Source organism: Glycine soja, chromosome 11 (assembly GCF_004193775.1).
Source record: "Glycine soja cultivar W05 chromosome 11, ASM419377v2, whole genome shotgun sequence".
Lineage (NCBI taxonomy): Eukaryota > Viridiplantae > Streptophyta > Magnoliopsida > Fabales > Fabaceae > Glycine > Glycine soja.
In genome coordinates this window covers 23,962,051-23,978,211 of record NC_041012.1, presented here as the reverse complement: position 1 = coordinate 23,978,211, position 16,161 = coordinate 23,962,051, and the positions used below count along the sequence as shown (strand labels likewise).

Genomic DNA, 16,161 nt, shown 5'->3' with positions numbered 1-16,161 from the left:
GCTGTCTAGGAACAAGTTGATTTTTAAAGATTATCGATTTTCTGTAATAGAGGTTATTAGCAAGATTAAGTTTCTTATCTATAGACAAGCACACCTGTTTTATTTGTTTTAACATCTTGATAGAAACTTTCGTGTATTAGGGAGACTTTTGATTTTCTCTAAAGAATGTCCCGTTTATTATTGTATCATTCTAGGTTTAATATAATTTACATTTTTTCAAAAAAAAAAAAAATTACCCTTATTTGTCACAAAACCATTTACATCTTCCTTTCCCCGTCCTTCCTCTTTCTCTCCATAAACCCCACTGGTTTGACGAAGAACAATTTGATTTGTGGCAGCAAAATCAAAATGGGAACATCAGTGCGAGTAACGCCACTGTGTGGAGTGTACAATGAGAACCCTCTCTCGTATTTGGTCTCCATTGATGGCTTCAACTTCCTCGTCGACTGTGGCTGGAACGACCACTTCGACCCTTCCCACCTTCAACCCCTCGCCAGGTCTCACTTTCTCTCTCTCTTGCATTTTATGACCTACCCTTCTTAAGGGAGCAAAACAAATTGATTTTTTTTTATGTGGGTATCTTTGTTTCAAACCCCTCCCCGTTTGAGGCATTGAAACTAGAAAGAAGAAGAAGAACAATGTTTTTTTTTTTCGTGGGGTGGGGTTATAATTGTGAAAGCCAATGACATTGATGTTCTAGGAATGTTTCTGGTGAACTTTTTTATGTGGGTATCTTTGCTTCATAACAAAATGTGATTTTCAGCTCGAATATTGATTTCTATGAGGTCTTTTCCTTCATTCCCTGTTTGTTATTGAGGCAGTAGAACTAGAAAGAAGAAAATTATAGATTTCTTTTTGTGGAATGAAGCTTGTGTTTTAGCCTTTTAGGAATGTTTTATTTTGTTACCTTTGATTTCATATTGAGGTTGTGTGGTTGGCATGTAGGGTAGCATCAACCATAGATGCTGTTTTGCTTTCACATGCGGATACACTTCACCTTGGTGCCCTTCCATATGCCATGAAGCGGCTTGGACTCTCTGCCCCGGTTTATTCAACGGAGCCTATCTACATATTGGGCCTCCTCACTATGTATGACCAGTACCTCTCATGAAAGGTGAAATTCCATGCTGGTTTGTTTGATTTTTTGTTGTTAGGAGGAAGATTTTTTGTGCTTGGTGGTTTGTAGGATGTTGAATATCTCGTCCTCTTCTGTGTGTGTGATTGCCTTTTTAATGACTAGATAGAATTTGGAAAATGTGTGTTATATAACTGAATGGTTAGGTTGAGGTATCTTGTTCTTTTTGTAGCAAGTGTCGGGGTTCGATCTGTTCACGCTTGATGATATTGATTCTGCTTTCCAGAGTGTAACGAGGATAACATATTCTCAGAATCATCATTTCTCTGGTAGGAATTTGAACAATTGTTGTAATGTGATGCATTGAAGTGGTAGTATGCATTTTGTTTAACTCCACTCTTTCACCTCCGTATTCTCTCTTCTTTTGCCCCACTGTTATCTTTTTAGTTTTTATATAATATAGGCTAGTTTCTGAACCATAATCTCATTCAACCCTTTATTTGTTGAAATGAAATTAAAGGCCTTTAGGAAATCCAAAGTTCCCTGCAAACTGAAACCCTTTAACTGAGCAGCAGCTCTCTTTGAAGCTAAGGGTATTTCTCATAGGGGAGCCAAAAAATGATCAATTTTGAAGCTGTTGCTAGCCTAATTTTTTTATGTTTACCATGCTATATAGTGAAAATATGTTCTTTTGTCACCTTTCATGGTTATTTGGTAAAATAGAAAGTGCCCTGAATAATAACAACTTCACATATTTTCAGTGTCTAGTGTCTAGAATTATTTGCATGAATAGAAGATTTTTGTTAACGACCAGAGAAAATTGATTCAAAAGTTTAGTTTATTTGTGAATGCACCTCAATTTCAAATATTTTGGAGCTTTGAATTGAAAGAAATCTAGTATTCATGTGAATCCACTTCATAGTATTTTCAGAAAATTAATACACATTTTTGTGGTAAAAAGTTTACTGATTTACACTATGTGAAGTATTTATCCATGTTGAAGAAGTTAGAATGATATAAATGCATACAGTGATTGATGATATGAAATTAAAGCATGCATTATCAATTCATAAAATTAAAGCTTTTGATGTGACTATGTGAGACAAAAAAATTTCGACACTTCTATGAAATAGGGTATTGTCACCCCAACCTCTTATGTAATCTTCTCGATCAATGCTATTTAATCTTTTAGAGTACCTCTCTGATTCTAATATGCCTTCATGTTTCACTACTGTTAGATTTCAGCATAAAACCAATTGGCTCTAAGTAAAGTTTCCCAATAGATATATAAGATGCACCCTCCCTATCTAAGGCCAGTTAGCTTTGAGTGTGAGGGGGGATGTTGGAAAAAGTCACCTAAATTGTGGTCACCCCTAGATAGAGGGTGTGTGTTGAAAGTCCCACATGGCGGGTAGTCGTGGGCAAAAGGGGACATATTGAAGTCCCACATTGATTAAAGATAGTACCAAGATAACTATATAAGTGAGGCAATTCTCACATTACACGTCGGTTTTGTAGGGCTGAGTTAGGCTCATAACCCATCTTCTGACAACTAATTAATATCCCCTCATTTTGGTTGTGTTATCTTTATTGACATTTTAATTTTTAACAACTTTTAGGCAAGGGAGAAGGGATAGTGATTGCACCTCATGTTGCTGGACATCTTCTGGGAGGTACTATTTGGAAAATTACAAAGGATGGTGAGGACGTCATATATGCTGTTGATTTTAATCATAGGAAAGAAAGGTAAATTACCCATGGTTAAATTTTATCTTATATATCTTTAGAGAGAAAAAAGGAAGCTACTTATCAATCAAATTTTTATTAGGCATTTGAATGGAACTGTTCTAGGTTCTTTTGTGCGTCCAGCTGTTCTAATAACTGATGCTTACAATGCTTTGAACAATCAGCCTTACAGACGTCAAAATGACAAAGAATTTGGAGGTAACCATCTTTTTAATCTTGTATTGCAGCACTGTGATATGACTAAGATGGATTTTCTCAGTTTTTGCTTTCTCGAAAGCTGTTAAGAGAAAACTGAAATGTTTTATGTTTAGTACATTCACTGATGAGGCAAGCATATACTTTAATCTTAATCAAGAAATGAAAAAAAAACTGTTTAGGATTTATGTGCTTTGGTTATTCTGATCATATACAGCTGGACGACTGTTGGAACTTATTCTGATGTTGGAATTGGTCAGTATAAGACACATTCTTATACTCACTTTCTCCCCTTTTTCCCTACAGTATATGTGAGTTAATATCAGATTTTGTTTTTTGCAGTATTGGGCAGATGAAAACTTGAACTACCCTATATATTTTCTTACATATGTTGCATCCAGCACAATTGATTATGTGAAGAGTTTCCTTGAGTGGATGAGTGATACCATAGCAAAGTCTTTTGAAAAAACTCGTGAAAATATATTTCTTTTGAAGTAAGTGGTCTCATCCTTAACTTACAGTTGGAGTAAGATATTCATGTCGATTGTTTATTTATATGTTGTTTTTTGGTTCTCAGAAATGCTATTGACGCCTACTTACTGTTGACATGTTAAACCTATGATTTCTTTGAGTTTCTTGAGATATCTATAGTAAAGGTTTTGTCCAATAAGGAGTGAAAATTGAAAAATGACCTTTCAAAGCCTATTTGTTGTCGCAGTTTAAGTTATCAAACAAATCAATAATATCTTGTTATGATTATGATTGCTAATGCTATTTTGTGTCTAAAACTAGACTGCTATGCTTGTACCTGTTGGTATGTCACCCTTCTGATTAACAAGACTGAGCTTGACAATGCTCCAGATGGCCCAAAGGTTGATTATTTTGTATGCTTATCTTTCATCAGACCAAATTCCTTACTGACTCTTTCACATGTACCTTTCATAGGTTGTTCTAGCATCCATGGCAAGTTTGGAAGCAGGCTTTTCTCATGATATATTTGTTGAGTGGGCCAATGATGTAAAAAATCTTGTCCTTTTTACCGAAAGAGGCCAGGTATATTCTTTAGAAAAAATTCTTTTTCCTTCATGTCTTTCAGTATTCATGTGAATCACTATAAATTATTGCATGTTTCTCTACGTTTATTCTCCTTAAATGTTGATTTCAGTTGCATTTGCATTTTGAATTTCAATATGAACATTGTTTTAGCTTTTCCTGAGGCATCAAAGATTAAATAAGTGAGGGAAAGGATGTGCTTAAGTTTGCAGTTGCTAGTTACTGCAGTGCTCTATAAAATATTCTCCTTTGCATTTACTGATGACCTACTTTGATACTGGTCCTTGTGAATATAACGTAATGTTGTTTCTAAAGTAATGTGGCATGGGCATTGATTTTTCTGTTGTGAAAATATTAGATAATTCAAACTTTTGGAATTGAGCTTCTTCTGTTGGTTATTGGATAGTGATCGAGTTTAGTTCATAGCCTTACCTATTTGTAAATTGTAATATACCTTGGCTTGCTCTTTCTCTCTTGTCTTCGCTAATATAATGCCTGTGACCAAAACATCCCCTTCTTTGTATCCGTTTGGATATATCTTTTCATTGTAGCATTTGAGGTGATACAATCCTGGTTTCCACCCTTACAATCTTCCCACCCAATAATTGTCTTGCCTTTATCTTACTCAATTTTCAACCACACATAAACAGATACAAATGCTGCTAATTTTCCGTCTTTTGTCTTTTGTTATTGTTGTGTTTTTTAAATTCTATCTTAGCAGGCTGTATCTTCTCTTCTATTAGCCTTACAGAATATTGTTTCAAATTTATTTTCATAAAAATATGCTCAATGCTTGTGCTAATAATGTTTGATTTCCTTTTTTTCATTTTTGAGCAATGAGAATGGAGAAAAGATCATTGGTCATGTAATATTTTTTATCTGTGATGTATTTTCTTTAACAGCTTAAATTTGATGTTTTTTATTTTAGAATGTGAGCTTGAGCCTAACTCAAAAACTCCAAAAACTAACTCATGGAGTGAGGGTTGCATCTTAATTATATATTCTATCTTGGCCTTATATCTCTAGCCAATGTGGGACTTGGGTTTTTCTCAATAGTTATCATTTGTTTCAACTGATCCTCATGTGTTTGGATGCGTAGTTTGCCACACTAGCTCGTATGCTTCAAGCTGATCCACCTCCAAAAGCTGTCAAAGTCGTTGTGTCCAAGTGTGTGCCTTTGGTTGGGAAGAGCTAATCGCCTATGAAGAAGAACAAAATCGAATTAAAAAAGAAGCTTTAAAAGCCAGTCTTATGAAAGAGGAAGAATTGAAAACATCTCATGGGGCTGATAATGATACTAGTGATCCAATGGTCATTGATTCTGGCAATAACCATGTACCACCTGAAGGTACGAGTTGTTGTATAAATTTGGTACTGTTCTGTTAAATGTAAAATGTAATTAGGTAATCGGAATTATCCATTTCAGATTCATGTAATAATTACATTTTCTCCTTAACTGTCTGATTTTGAGTTGTGTTGTGTATATTTGAAAATTTCTATGATTATAGAACTGGACTTTTTGTCTTCAACTGGTTTTGTGTCTTGATAAGTACTGGGCATTCTGAGTTTTAAAATAAAAGACTACCATTTCAACCACATCAAACAACATTGAATTGTCTTTGGAACATTATTCATCTTTTTATGAACTTTCTAATGTGATATTACTATAATATAAATCATGTCATATTTACCTTAAAACATGAACTTTTTTTCCTTCAAGATATGCATATTCACAGACAAATACATACTCCTGATCTGTGAGTTTTAAAATGAAAGACTACCATTTCAACCACATTAAACAACATTGAACTGTCTTTGGAACATTATTCATCTTTTTATGAATTTTCTAATGTGACATTACTATTTAATTTTATTTAATATAAATCATGATTTACCTTAAATAAACAGATCAAGAGTATGGATTTATCTGCGAATATGCATATCTTGATTTTTTTTTCATTTTTTATTAGTTCTTACAATTTTAATAAAGTTCCTTCACTATTTGATTTGCACTTGCAGTGACTGGTCCACGAGGCGGAGGTTACCGGGACATATTTATTGATGGATTTGTTCCCCCTTCAACGAGTGTTGCTCCAATATTTCCCTGTTATGAGAATACATCAGAGTGGGATGATTTTGGTGAGGTCATAAATCCAGATGATTATGTAATTAGGGATGAAGACATGGACCAGTGACCAGACAGCAATGCATGTAAGTTTCTTTTTTGAAACATCTACCTTTCTTTTTTCAAAAAATCTACCTTAGTGTTTATATCATGTTTGTATTCTGAAGTAGAACTTGCAAGTTTCAATGGATGGAATATAATTAATTTACTTATTTGAGAGTATGTTCAGACTTGCCAAACATAAAGTCAATTACATTAATGGATCATAAAGCAGAAGGAAACTTTATAAAGGAAAAGCATATGATACAATAATATTAAGCTCAGTAACTTGTTATGGTTTATTTTGCATTTGGCGTCTATGTTTTTAACTGTTCTTTCATTGACATTTGAATGACATGTAACTGATCCTGCTTCTAACTGAAATATTTTCTCACATGTCATTTAAGAGTTCTGATTTAGAGGAATGGAGAGTTTTGCTGGCATCTATACTTCAACCCTATGTTTTTAATTATAATCCTTGATTATCGTTTTTCCTATTTTCTATCAGGGTTGAAGTGATATAAATGGAAAACTAGATGAAGGTGCTGCAAGTTTGATACTTGATACAAAGCCATCAAAAGTCGTATCTGATGAAAGGACTGTAAGTAACAGTATTTATTTATTATATTATAATGTTTCTGCTTCTTATGAATAGTAAATTTATATAATTGTGTTTGGAATTGAGACATTACTGTTGTATTTCAGAAATTGATTAGATGAACCAAGGTTAATCTTTTCTATTTTTCCTTTTCCATTTTTACACTTTGAATGTCATTAAATTTCATGATTTTCTCAAAGATTTTAAATCTATTCGTTCTTGAGATTTTACAAAAGATGATATTATGTCTGTTTTTCCTGCAGTCATAGTAATCCTGCTACTGAATTGTTCCTCAAACCTATTATTTATTTCTTAGATACTTGTATGTGTCTTTGTTCTAAGTTTGTCTCACAGGCATCTTATGTTTTTTTCCGTATAATAAATCAAGCAAAATATAGATGTAATTGGTTAGAATTGGAAGTTTGGAACCACTTTGTTATGTGCATTTTGAATTTTATCATGCTCTTCATCATTTGTCACCCCTCTTAATTTGGCTGCAAAACACATCAGATAGGGAGCATTATTGTGGGATATGGAATCTTCTTTTAATTATTGATGTACAGATGCATTTCTTGTGTTTCTAATATATAGTGTTTATCATTCTACTTCTATAAATCTTAAATCTGCCGAATTTACAAATGATAGTGTAAGTTGTTGACATTATTTTTGTCCAGGTGCAAGTCAGGTGTTCATTGGTTTACATGAATTCTGAAGGACGTTCAGATGGAAGATCCATTAAAAATATTCTCTCTCATGTGGCTCCCTTGAAGCTGGTATGGATCTCTTTGGTGCTTTTCAGTTAACTGAAGCACACCATTAAATCTTCTGTAAATTATATTTGGATGTTCATGATTTTTTAAATGAAACAGCTTCAATTAGGTAGTTTATCTTGCCACCTTTAAATACCATGGTATCTTGAGCAAAGCAATACTTTGACCAGGGCTGCAATTCAATTGAGTGGTGCAAGGAGTTAGGACCTTAGCTGGTTAGTGTTATGATGGATAGATAAAGGAGCTGGAAAATATATGTAAATTGTGGGCTTACTTGTTGGGTTTTTGTGGGTTGGAAAGCTGAATAAACTCAAGGCTGTTGTAATGTTTGGAAGGGTAGCTATCTAAGGCAATTTCATGGTTTGAGGCTGAACAGTTTCGAGACAAGGGTGAAGAACAATAAAATTGGTGTTTATTTCCAACGTAGCCCAGGTTCCATTGATTGCCTTCTAAAAACCTTGAATTCGAGTCTCCCTTTTGGCCATAGGTGAGTCGTCCAACTCCCCTTGTTACACTTAACCTTCAGAACTTCAATCCATAGCTTTGCCCCCCTTAGATGAAATTTACCATTAATATTATTAGTATAAATGTTAAAACTTAAAACCACTTCTTAAAATGCTTTGCGTGTTGGTGGTGTCATTTCGGACTTTCCTGTTTCTTTTTCTTTTATATACAAACAGGGGTAAAACAGAGAAAACATAGTATATTAGGGGTTCACTTGGCCGTGTTAAACTTCAATCACAATATGGCGGTGTACTGTAGATTAAACAGAAGAGGCATCTCCTTAAGGCATGATTGTATATTATCATCCCTTGATCATGGGAAACTCGCAGCTGTGTGAGAAAATCACATAGCTGCCTTATTGGGGAAACCCAAGTTTCACATCGGCTAGAGATAGTGTCAAGATAAAGTATATAAGTGGGGGACAATCCTCACCCTATGAGCTAGCTTTTAGGTTGAGTTAGATTCAAACCCACATTCTAAGATGGTATCAGAGTCTAGCCTAGATCCATTAATGGATCACCCACCATATTTATCCACGCATCAAGCTCAAAAGTGTTGGACGTGAGAGGGTGTACTGGAAAAAACCCAAGTCCCACATCGGCTAAAGATAGTGTCAAGATAGAGTAGTGGGGGGCAACCCTTGTCCTATGAGTTAGCTTTTGGAGTTGAGTTAGGCTCAAATCCACATTCTAAGATGCCAGAGGTTTGCCACATGACCATCTGAATGCCACAGAAGAAAACCTCACAGACAGCTGCGTGATTTTTGTTGAAGCATCATAACTTTTATGATTGCATTTTGCTAATGCCTTCACATTATTTAGCATTATAACTTTTATGGGCCAGCTGACTCTGATAAATGATACTGGTTTAAGGAACAAACTTATAAGCTATATTACTATTATATCTCATTTGCCTTTTTGTTTCTGTATCATGCATGATGATGAATACATAATGATTTTTCGAAAGGTTTTGGTGCATGGATCAGCTGAAGCTACAGAGCATCTGAAACAGCACTGCCTGAAGCATGTCTGTCCACATGTTTATGCTCCCCAAATTGAAGAGACAATTGATGTTACCTCTGATTTATGTGCTTATAAGGTACAATGATTTCAATTTTCATACATTTCTGAAACAGCTTTGCAAGATGTCAAAATTAATCATGGTATGCTTTTCTGAGTATAGGTTCAACTGTCTGAGAAGCTCATGAGTAATGTACTCTTCAAAAAGGTAAAAAATATGTCTGAATGAACTGTTCCTTTTAATACTTGCATGTTATTTATCATGTTGAATAGCAACAACAACCTAACTTATCCCACTAGGGTGGGGAATTCATAATTTTGAATAATGAATATAAATTCAACTGCAGCTGGGAGATTATGAAATAGCTTGGGTTGATGCTGTAGTAGGGAAGACAGAAAATGATCCGCTTTCGCTGCTCCCTGTTTCTGGAGCAGCTCCTCCGCATAAATCCGTTCTTGTTGGTGATTTGAAATTAGCGGATATCAAACAGTTTCTCTCCAGCATGGGTGTTCAGGTACTTGTTCAGTTATAGTCACCGTTCTTCCTTTCTCTGATTGTCTGTTAGTACATGAAGTTTTTTCCATTTCATTTCCTAAGTAGACATGCTGATCGTTGTACTCCACAAGGAAACTGATAATGTTGAAGCAGATGAAATTTTTTGAAAATGCTGTTTTTTACATGTGTTCTTTACTCGAAACTTGAGTGGAAAAATTAGTGGAATGCTGAATTTCTACTTTATGAGAATATGTTTCATAATGTAATTAACTTTATAGGTGGAATTTGCTGGTGGGGCTTTGCGTTGTGGTGAATATGTAACTCTTCGGAAAGTTGGGGATGCAAGTCAAAAGGCAAGTGCTTCTTCTGAACATTTGTTAATTTTGCACATGAAATTGATTTTTTAATATAGCAAGACCCACCAGTTTTTGGATCAGCATTCTGATCTATTAAGATGATCTCTTTTTCTAATAGGGTGGTGGTTCTGGTGCTCAGCAAATAGTTATTGAGGGTCCTCTGTGTGAAGATTACTATAAAATTCGTGATTATCTCTATTCACAGTTTTATTTGCTTTAGATTTGGTTGTGCTAGTGCAATGGCAAATCATGAACTTCTTTCCCTCTGCCCTGTTTTCTCTGGACCTGTTTTTCTGATAAGGTAGAGAATGCAAAATTGCTCTGGTAAATACATGGCTTTCAAGACTAAATAGGTCTGAGTAGCAGTGCTCGGGCAGTTGCAAACTGGGTTAATTTGGTAGCCATTTGAACAAGATTCACAGGGCCTCTCACTTTGATGTTTTCGATGAAGAAATCACGTATCATCATTTTTGTGCCTCTGATATACATCAACCACCATAGCTTCTGGTTGATGTGAACTTCAAGTGTGTTTAATCTTCAAGTGTGTTTATTCCTGTGTAGGCTCCAGATTTTGAAAGGGTATTCATGTGTCTGTTGTCCTCTATCTCCACATGCAGTTTCCACACTAAAGTGAAATCAGACTGACATAAAATTAATATGTGTTAGGATTATCCTTATTAATCTGGCTAAATATAATTGAACAGAAGAATCTAGTTTAATCAAAACTGTTCTATTATTTTTAATGTCTCTACTTTTCTCCTGAACTTTGGTTTATTTGTTCAACGCCATGCTGTGTGACAAGAAAAATATACTTGTACAATGTCTAGTAGCACTATCTGAAAACATTTTTGCTCCTCTGAATTAGTTTGTAGAAATGATTTTCTTACTCTAAATTTAAAGAGCAATCATGATGGCATTCAGCTAACTGCAAATTGTTATGTATGATAATTTAATCTTATTGGAATTTTGTTATCGAATCGGGAAATATTTATGATAATTTTGCTAAATTTTATAATATCTATCTTGAAAGTGAATATTTTTTATGAACTTGTGATTTTTTTATTGGCAAACTATAAAAAAATTTAATGCATACAATTACACTCTTTTAAAAAAGAACGGTAATGCACTGTTAAAGTAGTCCAAATGAGTTGACTTGCTGATCTTAGACTGTTGTTGAAAAATTTCACGGTTAGAAACATTCTGTCCTCAATTTGTTAAAAATTGATGTTAAATTATACATTTTGGCAGCAAAATAATATTCCTTCAACACCATCTCCCTTTTTTAAAGGTAATAAACAACACATTATAATGTTGGATGATAGTAATTATAAGAGTGTTGCTAGGTGTACCCAACACTTGAAGTGAAAAGTTTGTAATACTTTTGACTTATTTTTTTTTAAAAACTCAAGACTCTCTCTCTCGCCTGTGTTTCAGCTTCTTCTTCCTCAAACCATTTTATTCTCTTCTTCCTCAGGCCGTTTTCTTCTTCTTCTTCCTCACCTCAGCCATTTTCGTATTCTTCTTGCTCACTTCACCGACGTTTTCATTTGTCACCATTGTTGCCATTAAGAGGAGGTTGTCGGGAAGAGGTTGTGAGGTGCATTGAGGAGGTTTCCATGAAGAGCAACACCATCGTCCATTGTCCATCGTCGAGGTAAACGTCGTAACCATGTCTTTTAGTTCATTGTTGTCGGAGTTAGGTTGATCCGCAAGCGTAGTTTGTTGATCCGTAAGTAAAGACGTTAGGGTACAGATCAACTTGATCAGTAGTCTTCAATTTTAATTTTTAAAATTGTGAAATATTTGATTAATAGTGAGTTTTTTTGAAATTAGGATTTAGGGTTAGTTGATTAAGTTTATAATAGTTTGAAATTGGTAACTGTGATGTTGTATATTACATTCTCACCCAAGTAAAACTCTTGCCAACAAAAGGTGCATCTAACAATTCCATTTTGTCCATGAAATCATTAAAGTGTTCAATTTCATTTTATCTTTGTTGACTTCCTCCCGATCTATCCATCCGTTCTTCCTTTCTATATATCGTGTTAAAGTCCCCCACCACACACCATATACCACCATGATTTAAAGTGGGCACATGTCTCATTCCACTCTTGGATCACCCCACAAAGTTCCACACAACTTGTCTTTCATAACTGCCATTTTGGTTTCTTGTAAACATACCAAAATTGGCTCCTCCTTGTTTATTAAGCACCAAATAGCCCTCCATTTAACCTTTCTACCTAGGCATGCATCTTCATGGATAATTCTTAGAGCCCTTCTTCTTCCTACACTCCTTGGTTATCCCTTAAATCCATGTGTATCACCGTTCTGTGAACTCCTACTTACTACCTTTGATCACCGCACCCATTTCACTTGCTGGCTTTAGTATCTTGTTAGCCTCAACAGTTTCATCCTTCTTCAACCACGTACGCGTGCTTTCATTTTCCTAGCTCCCTCTTGCTATGCCTTTCTTCTGAAACTGATATCTAGATTTTGACCCATCCTCACTCTTATGTTCCTTGTAGAGTAGTACATCAGAGTTTTCTCGCAGTTTCTTTTGTTTGTCATACCTTGCCAATAGTTATAATATACAAAAGCTTCAATGGGTACAACCTCTATTATTTTGTTCATCATCCTTTTCAGTTCTCTCCCTCAGGTCCCCCATGCCTTCCTCCCCAGTCTTGAAGCTGGCCTTTCAAGAATACGATGGTTTTTCTTGCCACGATAATTATATCTAGGTTTTGATGGTATACCTTCAAGCTTCTCCATACTCCCATAGACTCCCACTACACCCAAATGTTGTCCTTTGACACCTCATAATTTGTTTTTGATCCAAAGATTAAAGTTAGGTCACATGCAAGAATTTGTTAGACCTTTCTTTTTTCGTAAGGGAAGTAGATAATGAATTGAATGAAGCACTTATATGAAGCTCGGTTTGAGCCAAAATGTTTGAGGTTAAGTGTTCCTTGTCTAGTATATGTCAGCTTTTAAATGTAAACATTAGACTTTGGTATTGCAAGTAATTTTAACATTAATGCACACAAATCAAGATAATTAAAAAAAAATGATGAATGTGATGCAACATCCCAGTATTTTACATTCCCATCTTATGAAATCTCATTAACTCTTTAAAGAGGACAAGAATTGAATCACCATTTAATAGAACTAGGAGCTTGGAAAAAAAGCGTAGTGTGGTCGCTAAAATCAGATGGGATAGCTTTGAAATCAGAAAATGTGTTCCATTTTGTTCCCTTCCCTAACTATTCCCTTCATGAAAGCATGGTCTAAAGTACTCACAAACTAAGGACACCGAAGCGGGATTACAACTCACACAAACCTTGTTGACATTGGGTTTGATAGATTTGTAATTTTCTAAAATTTCTAAAAAATACACATTTAAACTAAACTTTTCAAATACATAAATGAAATTCTGACAACTTTTCAAATAAATAATTGACTAAATAACAGCCCTACAGTCAATGAAATCCTGACAACTTGCATGACTTTGAGTCAATGAAATTTGCGTTAGACCAATGAAATTTGAGTGAATGAAATCAGTGATGAAATTTGCGGTAGACATTTGTAGATCATGGTTAGGACCCGAGGACTAGGTCGTGCCTTAGGGCACGATACTGGAAGAGGTGTGGGCAGAGGAGATCGTGATGATTCCGATGATACTCTGCAGCGTTGACGGCCTACGACATCCGCACGTAGACAACGAGTCCCTATCACTGCTGCGGGCGATGAGCCATGGTCCCTGCGACAGAGGCTGATGGAGCTTCGGTTGAGGCTGACGTATATGCGGATGAGCCGATGGCATGAGGTGATGTACAGGACACTAGGGCAAACACTCCTACAGACACAGGTGCACATGCTGTTGAGGATGAGCCTGAGGGATTTTCGGGTGGTTCGAGGGACCCATCCGTGCTGACCAAGTATGCGGATCACGTTGCAGGCAACGTATGGACGAGAGAGGTATTTATAATATTGAATTTTAGTTAGTTGTTAATTATACTTTATCATTGAAATTTGTTTTCCTTTAAAAGATGATGTTAACGAATTATGTGTTCCTTTCTACTTCAATTCAGGAGCATCCTAAGTTGAAGTTATCCTCTCACGGGAGGAAGGTGCATAGTTTAGGTAGGCCTGTTCCTGCCATTGAGGGGCTAGTTGCTGGGACAGGACTAAGTTCTCTAATCGCGTGTTCGATAGACACTGGCGATCGGGGACTTTTGTCGTCGTTTGTCGAGCGGTGACACCGGGAGACTTCTAGTTTCCATCTCCCTGTGGGAGAGGTGACGATCACGCTGGACGACGTCGCGTCTCTTCTGCATCTGCCCGTGGTTGACGACTTGCATGCCTTTCAGCCCGTGCACGTGGATGATGCTGTACAGATGCTGCTGGAGTTATTGATGGTCACTACATAGGCTGCCAGGGATGAGACAACGTAGTGTCATGGACCATATGTACGCCTGCAATGGGTATGTGATATCTATGAGCGGCGATGCCAGGCAGGACATTGGACAACTCTGGCTCGCGCGTTTCTTCTTCATCTTCTGGATTGCACTCTTTTCGCTAACAAGAGTGCAACCAATGTTCATGTTGTGTTTTTGGAGGCCCTTCATGACCTCAGTCAGACTGGGAGGTATGCATGGGGAGTAGCTGCGCTGGTGCATATGTACGACCACCTGAATGACGCTTCTATCAGCACCAGCCGACATCTTGGTGGTTAGATCACGTTGTTGCAAGTAACAAACATGTTTTTTATTCGTTGAGGTTCAAAAATGTTTAACTTGAAATTTTTTAGACTTTCCTTATTAATTTTTATGATTTTCATGTTACCTTTGTAGTGCTGGATATACGAGCATTTTCCCTCAGTCGCAGAGTCCACTGCTGATCCAGAATACGATGAGGATTCACTGCGTGCCTGTAGGTGGATTGCAACGAAGAAGACCGTGAAGAGCATACGTACATTGACATACAGGGAGCGCCTGGACCGACTCCGGATTTCGGATGTCTATTGGATCCCATATGGGGAGCACCGACCGGTCTGGGAATTTCATATGATTTCATGCTATTCCGGTTTGCTGCGCTAGGGGCCAGTTGCTATGTATTACCGACCAGAGAGGGTCATGTGGCAGTTTGGATACACCTAGACCATTCCTGCTCCGCTTGTCGATTCATGGGTGTCGTTTGATGATATACATGATGGGTGGATGCACTATTCGGACCATATGGCTGTAGCAGGTGACAACTACGTTGTGCCAAGGCAATGTGCCAGTGACTACATGGACTGGTTCTTCCGCATTTCGCATCCATTCATGACACCAGGCCAACCATCAGATCCTTGGGCAGATGGTCATGCTATGCAGCCCAGAGTTGCCACTCAGGATCCAGACACAGAAATCCATCCGGTCACGGAGTTAGCAACACCGTCGACATCTGCAAGGTCCGATGTGGCCAAGTCGAGACATGCAGTGGTAAGTGTTACTAATAATTTACGTCATTTACGTCAATTTTTTCATAATAATTTGTCTAATTTGTTTGTTTTGTATTTAACAGGAAGCTTGCCATGCGATTGCGGAAAGGTTAGAGAGCCATCTCAACCTAGGGGTGGTCACGCCAGGCACATCGACACATGAGCTGATCGAAGAATGCCTTAGGATTGGCAGGAGTGTCACACAAGACCAGCTAGTATATGTTAGGTCTCGACGCAGGCAGTGCACGAATCAGTCGTAGTTTATTTACACATTTTATATTGAAATTCGATGTATATGTTAGGATTGCCTAATCTAGCTTAATGGATGATATTAGGATTGTGATCAACTCGTTGCCTATTAAATAATTTTTTGAAAAGTGTTTTTTTAAATATGTTTTAAAATTTAATTATCGCTATACTAGGTATAATCATAAGCACATGGTTGATGTTGTCTAGATGGTTGATCCAATCATGAATCATAAACTGAATCCAAGGGCTCGACAAAATAAATTAATAACAAATCAAACTAATGATAGACTCATCAACTGAAACAGTAAAAATTAAGCTCAACTAGCAGTAATAATTTTCATGTTTATAATTAGTTTTTTCATCTTAATTAATATTTGTGTGAATTTGTTCATTAAAGATTAATCTTTACGGGAGAGCTTTACTAATCATCTTAAGTAGGATTTCTTCATTCAATCAT

General features: G+C 36.4%; 2 protein-coding genes and 1 pseudogene across 2 annotated transcripts; all 3 read left to right on the top strand.

Moving 5' to 3' along the window:
• Positions 1–253: 253 nt before the first annotated feature.
• LOC114377636 lies at positions 254–10,701 on the top strand (annotated as a pseudogene).
• Positions 10,702–13,726: 3,025 nt separating this feature from the next.
• On the top strand, positions 13,727–15,072 carry LOC114373088. Its single transcript, XM_028330631.1, has 6 exons — positions 13,727–13,771; positions 13,811–13,951; positions 14,065–14,220; positions 14,344–14,391; positions 14,488–14,646; positions 14,827–15,072. The coding sequence occupies exons 1-6, from the start codon at positions 13,727–13,729 to the stop codon at positions 15,070–15,072; spliced, it is 795 nt and encodes a 264-aa protein (XP_028186432.1).
• Positions 14,833–15,800, top strand: LOC114377635. Its single transcript, XM_028336243.1, has 2 exons — positions 14,833–15,456; positions 15,539–15,800. The coding sequence occupies exons 1-2, from the start codon at positions 15,193–15,195 to the stop codon at positions 15,713–15,715; spliced, it is 441 nt and encodes a 146-aa protein (XP_028192044.1). The 5' UTR covers positions 14,833–15,192; the 3' UTR covers positions 15,716–15,800.
• Positions 15,801–16,161: the final 361 nt, after the last annotated feature.